Source organism: Brugia malayi (assembly GCF_000002995.4).
Source record: "Brugia malayi strain FR3 genome assembly, contig: Bm_v4_ChrX_scaffold_001, whole genome shotgun sequence".
Taxonomy (NCBI): domain Eukaryota; kingdom Metazoa; phylum Nematoda; class Chromadorea; order Rhabditida; family Onchocercidae; genus Brugia; species Brugia malayi.
This window is the reverse complement of record NW_025062479.1, coordinates 20,171,989-20,187,161: the sequence shown is the minus strand read 5'-3', so window position 1 is coordinate 20,187,161 and position 15,173 is coordinate 20,171,989. Positions and strand designations below refer to the sequence as shown.

General features: G+C 23.0%; 1 protein-coding gene across 1 annotated transcript; it reads left to right on the top strand.

Annotated features, from left to right (window-relative positions):
* Window positions 1-1,943: 1,943 nt before the first annotated feature.
* On the top strand, window positions 1,944-10,652 carry Bm8604 (Uncharacterized protein; the record flags this gene model as incomplete). The annotated part of the gene is made up of 13 exons (XM_043075515.1): window positions 1,944-2,063; window positions 2,756-2,926; window positions 3,555-3,673; window positions 4,060-4,178; window positions 4,753-4,811; window positions 4,997-5,153; window positions 5,550-5,755; window positions 6,282-6,517; window positions 7,016-7,153; window positions 8,106-8,310; window positions 9,227-9,340; window positions 9,435-9,614; window positions 10,524-10,652. The coding sequence occupies 13 exons, from the start codon at window positions 1,944-1,946 to the stop codon at window positions 10,650-10,652; spliced, it is 1,953 nt and encodes a 650-aa protein (XP_042931449.1).
* Between the last annotated feature and the right edge of the window lie 4,521 nt (window positions 10,653-15,173).

Genomic DNA, 15,173 nt, shown 5'->3' with positions numbered 1-15,173 from the left:
GGTAGATGGGAGAAATTTTTATAAATGGTACAGTGGTTGATAATAAGTTTGTTAGTCAATTCTTTTTTATCTTTACAGAAAAATGTAATTTTGATCAAATATATCAAATGTATGTATGATTTTCACCGAAAAAGATAAAAAAATGAAAGTGTAAAGTTTTTTTTTTTTTTTTTTTTTTTTTTGTAAAAAGTTAAAATTAAAAATGACATTTATCATTTTTTGAAGTGAAAGTGACAAGGGAGTTTGACAAATTGGATGTAATTGAAACTTAATTAGCTAATTTAGATTATTTTATTGTGACTTAAATTATTGCAAAAATTTTATTATATTTTGTATAGTTATCATTAAATTCAGTTATCAGGCATATCGTTTGTTAGTAGTATTATCCATGCTTAATTCGAACAACAAGTTTGAAATGCTATAAAAAAAAATTCTTTTCTTTCCGAATTTCTGACAATATCTCTCTAAGGAATATACATTGATTGCAAAGTTTTTACGAGCGAAAAAAGGAAAGATACATTTAAAAATTCATGAGAAATCATAAATCAAAAAAAAAAAAAGCGAGCAGAAATTTATGTTATTAAAAATGATGCATTAAATTTTTTCAGAAAATTTAGAAATTTAGAAAAATGCTTGCAAATAATGTGAAAAATGCAAAAAAAGTTTTCTTACCATGAAATTTACTGTAAGAAAAATATTAAATGCGAAAATTTAGCCAATTAAGAGCAAACAAAAAAAAAAAAAAAACTTACTGTAGTGATATTTCCAGGGTGGATTTGATCTGTCATGAGGTAATATTTTAGGAATTAAAGTAACAGAATTAAAATCACACATCATTTTGTTTAGAATATCGAGATTTCGGCTATTTGTTGTTGTTAATGTTATTGTTGCTTTATTTACTAGTAGCTATGATAATATTCCATAAAAGTATTTTAAAATGTGATAAATGTGTTTGTCAATTAATTAATTTCTATTAAAATTGATTTCATCAATTATGTTTATATGCCAGCTGTTACTGATTTACCAAAAATCTATACTTGCACTTTTCTTTACCCTTTTTGTGCTTTCCTTTTTACCTTACATTCATTTTTAATTTATTGGAAAATTTGATCGCATAAAGTAATAGTAAATTAATTTTTAATTTTTTCATTAAGAAAAAAGAGTTTAAAGAACTTTTCTTCTGATCTCTTTCTTATTTTATAAAAAAAAAAAAAAAAAAATGGTACAAAAATGAAAGGAAAAAGAATACATTTTGCTTATATCCATTATTTTTCAGTTTTATTTACTTGTTTGTAAAATCAATGTATTTTAATTTAGTATTGCACATTTACTAACCTATTTTATTCTACTTTTTACTTATTTAATTGTTAAGTTAGAACTAACTATTATGATTTATTTATTTCAGTTGAAGCCATTTCTGTTTCATTTTAGCATCACTAAATTTAATTCCTCGCTCCAGTTTACTTAGAACAGTTCCATACAACCGATTTACCTTATCATTTAAAGAAAGGTGAATGAAACAAGCAATATCTTTATTTGAATAAGATTTTTGGCTGCAAAAATTCGGAAATTAAATTTTAGGAATGAAATAACTATATTTGAGATAAAATGAATTGATTAAATGCTTCATCATATTTTAAGTTTTATTTAATCTTTTCATCGGTATGGCTGGTTAAAGTTGAAATAAAGGAACATATCAGTAATAAACATATTAACTGTCTGATATTTCATTAGCTTAATTCATTATAAATTCACTAATTAATTAATTTTAATTATGCTTAATATTCACTATAAAAACAATGACAAACGTATTATTACATTCAATAACGATAATAGTGTACTTAAAATTTTAAATGCTAAGAAAAAGAGAAAAAAGAAAAGAAAAAATTTCAGAATAACTATTGAAGTTTGAGATTTGAAGGGCTGATTGTATATCTAATGAAATGGATTTGATAGATGATGATGATACTTTAAACGGTCAATTTACATCAGTATGCTCATCATCATTACTGATAACAAGTGATAATTCATCAAAGATTGACGAGAATGATTCGACTGATAAGGTATGCATTATTATTTTTATTCCAGTAATGATTTGTTTGCTAATATTACCTAAATTCGATTAAAATTTATACTTATCTATGCATAATGCTAAAATATATTTTTCCATTCTGTTATCAGAATTATCTCAATTGAAATTATTCCTATTTCAACTGTGGGGATGATACCAGTGTCAACTATCAGAATCATCCGGTGATATCTTATTTTTGAGTGTTAGTACTGGTAATATTATTTTGAGTGATAATACCAAATAATTGTGTGTGATCGGAATATTAACTGTTCATATCAGTTCTTTATTTCATTGATACGGTTTTATTATTAACTAAAAATATTATCACTGAAACTTTCTTTCAGGATGGTAATAATATAGATGTGATGAAATTACAAAAAAAAAAAAAAAAGAATAAATAATTTTAATAAATCATATAATGAATAATTTATTATAATTAGTAATTTATATAATAATTATATGAAAACTTGCTTTTTTAAAGAAGTATCATTTGTAAATATAAGTTGTATATTTTAACATTGTATTATATAGTGAGAAATTTTGAGGTAATTTATAAATTAATCACTGAGAAAATTCTTTAGTAAATTAAAAATTTAAATAATTTTGAAACAAAATGATTGAAAATTTTTGTAAACAGAAGTTATAATAATATATTCTGATTTTTTTTTTTTTTCCTTTTTAAAGGATATATGTATGGAATTAAGATGGGATTTGTTACATTTAAATGAGCAATCGTATCTGGAATACAATGAACCGGATTGTGGTGATGAAGTTATGTTGGGTAATATGCCGGATTTAGTGATGCAATGTATTTTTGAATCATTCAGTCTTCGTGATCGTTGTATGGCATCTCAGGTAAAATAAAAATTATCATACTGTTGTATGGCTTATTGATTGATTGGTTGATTGATCAGGAATTTAGCTGTAGAAAATGAAATGAACCGATTGATTTAGTAATAGAAATAAAACACTATTTATCATTTTCATTTTTAATTAGAAATGAGAATTTTTTTGATTAAAAAAAAAAAAAAACTTATGTTTTTCAAACCTAATTTAATCTGATGAATAAAATTTTAGACATTTTTATTTATATTTATAGTTTTATTTTCAAAAAAGCCATGATATTTATCATTTCTTTGGTAGTATTAAAATCTTAGCAAAAAATTAAATTGATTAGTGTAAACTTGAGAACTGTTTCAAAACTTTGTTGAGGAAACTAAATTGATACTTGAAACTAAATAATGAAAATAAATTAATTCTATGAATTTCTAATGAAATTATCTTTTCTTTCAAACAATTACAGAGATATTTTGATTTAATCACAATAGTTATAAATTATCTGATTGATTACAGATTTAAAATATTTTCAAATGTTTCAATTTAACGTCAATTTTTTTTTTTTTTTTTTTTTTGTAGCTTTAATTTTTCAAGTATTTTAACTTAATTTGACATTTTTTTGAAAGTATGCTTAAATCAATTTTAGGTATGCAAACGATGGCACTATCTTCTGACCTGTAGATTTCCAATGGAAGATGTAACAGTACTTAATATTTTCCAACATCAAATATACAAAGATAAAATTAGTAATAATAAAAATATTGGGTGATTATTTCTAATCTTATTTAATTAATGATACGATTGGCACAAAGGGATGACGTTTGTAACTTTTTTTTTTCAGCATTTTAGCATATTTTAAGTTAAAATTGATTGCATTAATTTTTGTAATTTTGGAGAATATTAAATTTTCAATTGTTCGTCACATTCAGTTCTTACTTATTGTTTTACTTTTTAAGTTAAGTAATGGATTTTATTACATTAAAATTGTGAATTCTGCACGAATTATCAGATAGGCTGACAAATGCAATCAGAAATCATTCGAATATTCGATTCAAGTAATAAATGATAAATGTTTTATAAATTATTAAATTAGCTTAAAATTTTTTGAACAAAGCTATTATGCCTATTGTTAACTTTTCTAACTTTTGCAGATTGAAATGTTATCATATTGATAACGATAGCTATTTGCTAATTGCTTTAAAGCATTGTCGAATAATAAGTAGCGTTAAAATATGGTTTGCTGATGCTATTTTTGCTGGCAAAGTATTGAGTAAATTTTTATCACTTATCTTGCAATTTATTAATTACACTTTCATTCTTTCGTTTCTTGTGCTAACTGCCAATTAATACAATTAATTAATTAGCACTAATTAGTACTATAATTATGTGTACATATTCTTCTACGTTTATACAAATGCATTTTACTTTTTTCAGTATCAGTTATTAATTCTCTTTTTCATTTTTATTATTATTTTGAATTTTAAAGAAAACTTTAAATTATTAATAATTTTATGGAATCAGTTAAGATAAATTTACCAAAATAATTTGAGATTTATGTTTAATTATGTATTATATCTAATCTTATCATAATATATTTGATTGATTGGAAATTTTTTAATCATAAAATTCTTTCATTTCTCACTGTTTTCTATCTTTGAAACACTTTTTTTTTTTTAATGTTCTGTTTCAAATGAGAAAATTGCAAAAGTTCAGATATTAGTTCATATAATTATAATAATATCTCTGCTATTTTCTTTGTAAATGAAATTTTTTTCTTTCAAGATTTAAATTTTCAAGTATAATAAGCTGCTAATCTTAAAAATGATTTTTTCCTTTTTTTACAGAAAAGTTAAAAGAAGCTAAAATTCGTATGAGATGTTTGGATCTTTATCCATACAATACTGTAAGTTTCATTTATTTATATATTTGTTTGGGAAAATAAATTTTCATCAATTAATAAATGACAAATTTGCTAAAATAGTGCTGCTAGCACTTAAATTTTTTTTTTGAAATTTATACGTTTTATTTCAATTCATTTTTTATTTCTCGAAAAATTGAAATACTTTAAAAGTATGCTTGTTTTTCTAGGAAAAAGCATTGGAACAAGCTTTCAGTTCATTTCCCGATCTTACGGGTATGACAATGCGACCACATGGCCAAGAATTTTTTTGGTCTGGATTAGATATGTATTCATTTCCAAAATTTACCAAAATGGATACACTTATGTTAGATGGATTTAATATAAGTATGTTTGTTGTGTCATTAATTGTGAATTAATATATTAAATGAATAAGTACATACTTATTTTTATTCTCAAAATTTAAATTACTAATTAAAATGTGCTAAAACAATATCGATTAGTTGGTATTTTTTCCAAAAAACAAAGAAAGGGAGAGAGAGAGAGGTAGGAGTTGAGTAAGAAGTGTAGTCCAATTAATAAATTCTTATTTTTGTTAAATTGCTCTAATCGAATTATTAATTCATAATAAGTTATTTATAATTTTTTAAATATATTACATGTGATATATATATATATATTAGGTGTAATTTATTTGCAAAATTAAATTTTACATTTAAGAATTTATTTCACTGCTTATTAACATGGCCTTTAAACTATTTTTCTTTTTTTTATTTATTATAGAGCCGGAAGTTTTTCTACCAGAAAGTTTGACAACATTGGAATGGTTGAATAGGAGTGGAAAATTTCTTCGTATAATGCCAAAACTAAAATATTTAGTAAATTTGGAATATTTAATGTTAGGACATGCGGAATTTTTGGATACAAATGAATTTGATTCATTTCTTCAAGTAATCAGTTCGGAAAATTTACCCAAATTGCAATATCTTGTAAGTTCTTTGTTTTTTAATTAGTTAAAATTAATTAGTATTTTTCCTCTTACGCATCGTAATTAATGTTATAAATTATTACTGCTATTTGTTTCTTCCATCTTCTTTGTGTGCGTTTGATTTTTTGATTTTTTTTTTTTTTTTTTGTTTATACGAAATAATAAAATTTATTTATTAAATCACTGATAACGCATTCAGTATAATAAAATATTGAAATATTTCATATGCAATTAACATTTCAAATATTGCAAGACTTTGTAATTGAAAAATTAAATTGAATATCAATTTCCCCATGGAATTTCAATTTATTGTGTGATGAAAATAAAGTAGGAAAAAAATCTTTTTTTTTTTTTTTTTGTCTTGAAGCTTAATTAGTTTTACTGCAAGCAACTAGTGGAAAATTTTTTTAAACTTGTTAATTTATCTTATTTTCTGAATAAATTTTCAAAGTTTTTTCTTTCCATTAGAAAATAAAGTTTTGTTTTAAATAAAGGCAATTAATTGTTAAATTAAGTATTACTTGTAGATATTTCGTTATTGCAAAATTGATTCACATCGACAAACTGTTGTGATTAGATCATCAGATGATAGCAACGATGATAATGATGATAATGATAATGGTAATGAACATCAGTTACAAAATGATCTAACTGAACGTGCATGTGAACTTGACATCAAACTTAATTCACTTCAAATGATTAAATTAGATTTATGCTATACCGATTTTGGTTTTGTCATCCGACGGATTATTTCATTCACGGGGTTATTTTCTCTTTTTCTAAAAAATTTGTTTTGCTAATTTGTTCATAAAGCTCATATATTTGTAATTAATTATTTCAAAATATTTGTTTTTGTTTAAAATTTTCGATAATTTTTTGATATTTTATTTTTTGTCATACAACTTGCATTATTTGAAATCCATTAGAAATATTTTATTTATTATAAGTTTTATTTCTCTTTTGTTTATGACGCTGATATTTCAAACATATTTCACTTAAGTAATTAATTTTAATTTAAATGTAAATTATTCAATCATCAAAAAAGAAATGAATTTAGCTATTAAAAAAATTCATATAATTATAATGAATTACTTCAAAGGATTCACATGTGTTTAAAGTTTTCACTAATTTTCAAATTAATTGTTTTTTTTTTTTTTTTCAGTCATATCTTTTCTGTATTCCAAATTCAAATTTAAAAATTTTTTTTTACAAAAACAAAACATTTATAAAAAATAAATCATTCATAATTTTTGATGTTTAGTTCAGCGATGCGGGTAGTATCATTAAATGTAATCAGTGAAGAAACTAATTACGAACGAATCTATGATTTATCATCGTTAATAGCTGGAAGAAAATTAACGCTGCATTTTGGAATACTACAAAAGGATACAAGAACGGAGTAAGCGTTTAAGTTTAAATATTTAAATTTTTAGCCATTTAAATTATTTGAACTAAATTAAATTTCAAGCTGATCAGTAATGATTTTAATTGATTATCATTGTCAATAGTAAATCACCTTTAATCATAATCGCTGAACATTAAAAATGATCACTGCTAGCTATTTTTTTCGAAAAAAGCTTTCTTAAAAAAAATTCAACAATTTAGACAATTTCATTATTACTTATTAAATATTATCAATGTTTAATGATAAATTTTAGAAAAGCAATAAATTTTCTTTTTTTCTTTTTTTTTTTAGAAAAAAGGGGAAAAAGAAATAAGAAGAGGGGAAAATATATGATTGAATAATATAAATGATAAACAGAAAAGCAATGTGGATTATGATATAAAAAATTAGAAATAAAATAAAATCTCAAATTAATCATTTCATATAATAATCATAACCAGTTTGATAATGGATGTGATAGAATTACTTGATAAAATGGTTTTTTTTTTTTGTTGATATGTTATACTGATAGTTATAAAATTATGGTAAACTAGAAAAGGAATATTTCTTAAGTGATCGCACAGTGATTATAACCGATAAGATTAATGTGATATAATGATAGCTTTAATGTAGCGGTGGTAATAGTTTGAAGAATAAAGAAATGATGATAATTTTAGGAAGATTATTATTCAAAAGTATTAATGAAATAATATGTGAAAGAAAGAAATGATGATAATTTAGGAAAGCGCAAAAGTACTAAGAGAATAACATATAAAACAAATGATTAATTTCATGAATGGAAAAATTTTCAACTCTTTTTCATCCTTCCAATTTTCTTCAGTTCCTTCATTTGTCAAATTTAAATATTGAATAAATAATGAGGGAATTTTTTCACCTCATTTCATTTCAAATTTATTTTCAATAACAAAGTTTCACCATTCATTTCATAGCATATTTTGTTTTTTAGACGAAGAGAGGAAATGTTGTTAAATTCGATGAAATTACCGCCTGCATCATTTGGTATGGTATTAGGACGATTTGAAGCATCGTTTCTTACCGATGAAATACTTTTGCGCAATTTACTATTGACACACCCATTGCCACGTTTAACAGATGTTAAATTTATTCAAGTATCAGCTATTACACCAGCAATTCTTTTACATCTTTCATTGGTAATTATTCTTTATTTTTATGTAAAAAAAAAAAAAAAAAAAAAAAAAAAAAGTTATTTTTAAAGCAATTCTAATATTTAACCTTTTTTTTTTTTTTTTTAATTTAAAGAAGTATTTTTTAGAATAATTTTATAATTGTACAGCAGATTTTTTTAAATTAGTTTTATTAATTAATTTTTTTTAAATTAATCTTTTGGAATAATTTTATAATTGTATGGTAAAGATGGAGGGAAGGAGAGAGAGAGAAAAGGTTTTGAAAAAAAAAAAAAAAGTTCAATAAAATATACAAAGTTTTAATTTATGGTTAATAACAATGCTAGAATAGATTATGAAAGATTTAATTATTTTTGTTGTCATCCGATTCTCATATTTTATTAAAAAAATCAAGCAATTTTAATCGGAAAATAGAAGGATGTTATTAATAAAAGAAAAAAAGAAAATATTTAGAAAAAAGGAAATTTAAAATAAAATTGAATTTACTTAAACTTGTAATTATCGAATTTTTCTGACTGCTCAAAATATCTTGCTAAATTGAATTAATATTATAAGTATCAAATTATTTCTTCGAATTGCAACGAAATAAATTGATAATATCATTTATCAGTATTTATTACTATTATTATTTCTCATTATTTATTGCTATTACTTATTATTATTATCAAATTATTAATTGTTAATTAATTATGAAATATTAACATTATCAACGAGAATCTTATTATGTTTAGTATGCAATAATTTATTGATTTAATTAAAATGGAATTTCCTCATATTTATTTGCAATCATTTTGAGCTTTTAATTAATTAAAATTGTCCAAACTATTCTATTATTTTTAAAATAAAATTATGATAATGTATTTGAAAAGAAAAGTGTAATGATAAGCAATTTTGTTAACTTAATAACTGTTGCTTTTTTCAGATGGCTCCACGTTTACGAAAATTATCATTGATAAATTGTGAGGAGGATAAATTGGATATTGGCATTTTAAATTTTATTACCAATTTTCCAAGTAGGATGTCAAAATCACTTCAGGTTAAAATATTCATTTAAAAAAGAAAAGCGACAAGTAATAAAAATATATTTCGCTTTTTTATTTTTGTTTTCCGATTATTATTTTTTGTTACAGATAATTTGGAAACGAAAATGTAATCGATCACAATCATTTTACAACATATTAATTAATGAGTATTGGGATATAATTAAAGACTATGAAATTCGTGTTATTCCGAAAAAATTTGCTGCCAGTAAAACGGGTGAAAAGATTATAATATGGGAAATGGAAACGAAGAAAACATTGTATTTACAGGTTAATTTTTTTTTTCCTTTTGTTCTTTTTTTTATTTTTATTTTTTTTTTATTTTTTTTCATTTTCATATACATAAAAAAAAAAAAAAAAAACATTTGATTACTTTGATATTTCTACAAAATACTCAATGATAATAATTAATCAACAAAAATTATTTTACACTTTGTTATTGTTTTCTCATTTGTATTTTTTCCTACAGTTAATTTGGAAACAACGATATAATCGGTCATTTTACAATGTTAAGTAATGGAAATTATAATTTAATTAGGCATTTTGACTATACGATCATTTGTTTCATTTTTTTTTTTTTTTTTTTTTTTTTTTCTTTTTTTTTTTATGTCACTTTTTTTATAATGAGAAATTAGTAATTAATAAATATTGAAATTTGATAAAAGAGTATCAGAATTTAATTGTAAAGAGAGCTAGGGAAGAATATCCAATATATTTATTTGGAATTTTCAAAATGATTTTAAACTTTAATTTCAAGTTCTACAAGAAACAAGAAATATTAAATACTAATACACATTAAAAAAAGAAAAAATTTTTTCACCATCATGTCTTATCAATTGCTGTTATAATATTCCGATGAAGAAACAAAAAATAACTGATAAAATTATCTCTGAATTAATTAGCAACATGTATTTTTAAAATTGAATTATTTTAGAAAAAATATAAAAAATATAAATTAAAGAAAAAGAAAAAATATAAATTGAATTATTTAGAAATTTCTTCGAAATACTAAGCATGATAGTGTAAATTAGAAAATTTTTTCTTTTTTAACTATAATTTTTACTATCGGAAAGTTCAACTAAGTCTCCTGCAATTGTTGAGAAAATATAAAAAAAAAATTAGATTGGATTTTTTTTTTTTTTTTTTTAATAAAATGGATCACAGGATAGCATTTTTCAGGATTTTGATGTTAATGATCAAGGTCGAATATTGGGTATTGTAATGCCACCTGATTGTAATTGTAATAATGATTCATATGATCCGGAATTTTTTGAAAGCACTGAAAGTACTTCCAATGCCTGTTTATAAATAATTTTTCATTTAATCTCTACTATTTTATTGTGTTTTGCTAAATACATTGCTTTTATCAAAATTTCCTTTTGTTTACCGATAAATTTGCTATCAGTGCCAGAAAGTGAAGTAAGATTTCCTGAAATTGAATACTCATTGATTCGAATAAGATTAATCAATATTTCATCTTCTTCCTTTTTTCTTCCTTTTCATTCGTTGGTTATTCTATGCTTTTTGTCACTCATTCAGCTTTACTGCTTCACACTTTTATCATTTCAAAAATATATGTTACTGTATGAGCATTGTATGCTGAGTTAAGGAAGGCTTATCAGTTACTTTTTGTTAACATATTTAGTACCATCAGTTTGCGTATGTCAGAAAACTTATTTATATTGATTATTACAAAGATAATTTAACCTTACCGGTTATACATATACAAATAAATATGTGTGTTAAGCATGTTAGCAGCTAACGTAATCAATAGATAATGATATGTTGTAACTTATATTATCAATGCTACAGTGTGATATGTAAATGATTAAATTAGCTGTCGAAATTATTGGCATAGTTTTTATTGATTTTTGTGGTGGAAATCAATTTCTTATGATTTAATTCTTTTTTCTTTTTTGCTTTTTAATAAAACAAGTATCTGTCAAAAAAAAAAGAAAGAAAATAGAGCTTTTGATTGTGTGCCATTTTGTTGCTATTAGATATGATGAATAATACATTTACAAATGATAATAAAAATTAATTATTACTTTAACTTCTGAATTACTCTTGAAGTCTCAACTTTTTGCTGATTTTTTTATCACATAAGTATAAAATTTGCCAATTTCGTTAAACAAATTGCATATTTCTTAATTTATGATAAATTACCAATACTGGTATATAATAGATTACTGTTATGTAAGTATCAAATTTCTTTTTTTCTTTCATTAAGGGAAATTGGACTGCTCTTGGATCCATTTTTGAGAAGTTATTTCAAGTTTTATTCCGGTGCCTAGTTTTTATCACTATCCGTTGTGATACGTAGTTTGTATCGGTTTGTATTCCGTTGTGTTATATGTGGTTTTATCAGGTATATATGAAATGATGTGCTAAATTACACATTTTTAAATTTGTTTAAATTTAATTTTATTTAAGTTCATTTTTAAATTTAAAAGATAAAGAGACTTGAATTTTAAAAAATTTATTTAAGTTCATTTTTAAATTTAAAAGATAAAGAGACTTGAATTCAAACAGGTTTGAAATAAAAGTTTCGTAAGATTACAGAAAAATTGAGATAAATTGTTTTGTAGTTTTGATCTCTTTGAACCAAATTTAATGTAACAATTTCTAATGTGTTTAGCAATACATTTCCTTGCATTTAAATTATTTAAATTGAAATTACTAAAATTAATTGAGTTTAAAGAGAAAAGATAATATTCATTTTTAGGACAGTAGAATTTGCTTGTAAATATTCTAATTCGACATTTCATTGTAACAAAGTTTATAACGCAAAAATTATTTTAAAGCTTTCTCTTTTTGTTTGCTATTCCTTTTAATTCGGTCAATAAATTCTTTTTTCTTTTTTTTTTCAAGAAAATGGATTCGATAAACAACATTTTAGTTTACATAAATAACGGCGAATTTTTCATTGATGATTTCATTTAAATAATAAATTGTAAAATTTTCCAATCAATGCTTTTTTCCCTTACTTTATTTTATTTATTTTTGTGCAAAATTTTGATTTAATTTCAATTTTTTTCCATGCAGTTTCCTAAATTTCCTTTTATTGCGTGATTTCATTTCTTTTACAATTTTCTTTCACTTTTTTCCTTCAGTTTCTCAAATCCTTGTTTTTTATAAATACCGTATAAATTGGTTAATTCTATATCAAATGATGTTAATTGGTGTAGCTACATTTCAATCAATGAAAATATTTGAAATCTTAAACCTGTAATAAAACATAATAATGATATTAAATAAAGTGAAGTTACGAGTCATTTTTTTGAACCTATTTATAAACTTATCATATAGAAATTTTTGCAATATATAACTAAGTGAAATTAAGCTTGTAATTTGTCAGAGTAATTCATATAAATATAATTCTCGAATAGTACTGAAATCATTTTTCATTATGGTATTTTACCATTTTTTGTATTTAATTAACTATTTTTTCTTTTCTTTGCCTATTTTATCATAAATTTCTTTTCTTTTTTTTTTTTTACTTTTTCTTTTTATTTCTAAAGAATTTTTGTTGAAATCAAATATTTCAACACAGTAATATTAATCTTTATGAAAATAATCATTGATAACAACAATTGTTACTATTACTAATTATCATTCATTTTACTTTCAGTTATAATAATAGAAATGTAGAATAGAAGGACATGATTAAAACAGTAGCAAATTTTCTTTTTTTTTTTTTGCAATATTTAACTTTTTTTTCTTGCAAAATTTGAGATTATGTTTCATTTTCTTTTTTACTTCTTAATTATCATTTGAATTTTTCTTTTTTTTTTTTCTATTTCCTTAAATGTTAAATTATGTGTTTCAAATTATGTGTGAAAATTTTTTATATCACATTTATTTTTCTCCATCTATGTATGAAATAATTGATATGATTTTGATAAATTCAATTTGATAAGTTGGATTTTATGACTATTCATTATTATGAATTTCAGTAAGATAATGATTTACTTCATTTTAATTAGTTAAGTTCGGTTTTGAATTCCTTAATTCATTGTTACGATATGTCGGTAAATTTTATTGTATTAGTTATAATGTGATATGTCACTGTGTATAATTATATTAATTACTATTAGTTAAGGCTTTGTTGTCTTTTCGTGAACTATATTTGATGTTTTTTTTTTTTTTCACCCATAGCTACGGGTAAGTATATATTTACAAATAATCATCATAATAAAGAGAAGTAATGCAATTTATGAGAATCGCAAAACCATCCATTATTATTTACAAATACATTGTTCATTGGAAGATTATGAACTTGTTTAGATCAATTAATTTGGAACAGATATACAAATGTGATCAATTAATCCGAAATAGATATACAAGTCTGATCAGTTAATTTGAAAAGCTGCATATGAACAACTAATTTAAAATGCCAATTAACCAATTTGATAAATAAACATTATTGACCATTTGTAAGCAATCAATAAACTGATCATATTTTTTGTTACTTTTAAACGAATAAATTTTTCATGATAGTGTATCATTCTATCGATTAGATCGAAAATGTTGCAGTAAATGCAAGTTCAGTGGTTGTTTCATCAAATTGAATTTCCAGAATTTCTCACATTCAAATTTCCTGACAATATATATAAATTTGTTTAAATGTTTAAAATAGAAAGAATGTTGAAAACGTTATCAATTACCGCTCGAAAATTATATTCTGTCTTCAGCAAGTTGCAATGTAGCAGAAGTAACAAAATCTTTTATATCTAAGCATCAAAAAAAATTTAACCAGTTTTACAGTCTCGTAGTCCAATTTAACTTTAGTTAAGCACAATTAAGCTTAATTATTTTGAATTAATCTCAACTTGAATATTTTATAATACTTCAAATACATTACTGGAGTAAACTTGAATAAATTTTCGGACAGTTGTGCGTTAACTTTCACTTAAAAGTTTTGTTCAATTCAAATTCAAAGTTGAAATTTGTTTAAAAGTTTTAATTTCAATATACTTTAAATTTGCTGGGTTCTAAATTTTTCATAGTGACTACTCTCATTTAAACCATACTAATTGTGAATTACAGGTCAGTTGATTTATGTCTTTGTTTTGTTTCTCGAGCTATTTGATTCTTAAATTGTGATATTTTCAAGAAATGGTGGTAGACGTATCTACGTGACGTAGCGTTGAATGTTAAAAGACGGAATTTCTTTTATTGGATGCGATTGACGAGTCATTTCAGGTGGAAAGTGTATAATTCCATGGGAAAATAAACAGTCATGTTGTCTTATGTATTTCTTATCTCTTCGTAAGTCTCACTTTTTGCTGTAAGTGTTCAATTGTAAACATTAATTTGATTTAAAACATGAAAGCGTAGATATTCATATATGATGCTAGCACAGAATAATTTATATGAAAGAGAAAGACTAGAAAAAAATGTGCAATTTATAAAATGATATAAATCATTTGGCATGATTAAATGTCAATGAAAACATTTCTTATATAATGAGCAATCGTTTATCTTGTTATAGGCAAAATAATATAAGAAATGTTTTAATTTATAAAGATTGAAAGGAACGGAACATTTTGATTAAATTGTCCAATTGAATTTTTTTTTTGCATATTTCACTTAATTTTTTTTTATACACTCGCGTTATACCATATTTTTCTGTATGGTAACATTCACTTGCGCAACATTGCCACACTTCATTTGTTCTTTTATATTCACGCTTTTTTTTCGAGAACTTTGCAAATATGAAATATATTGAAAATTGCCGAAATTTTCAGGGAGATAATTAACGATTTGGCACTATTTGTTTTATTTTCTACCATATATTTTGCTGTTTAAGATTGCCACCCAGGAAGT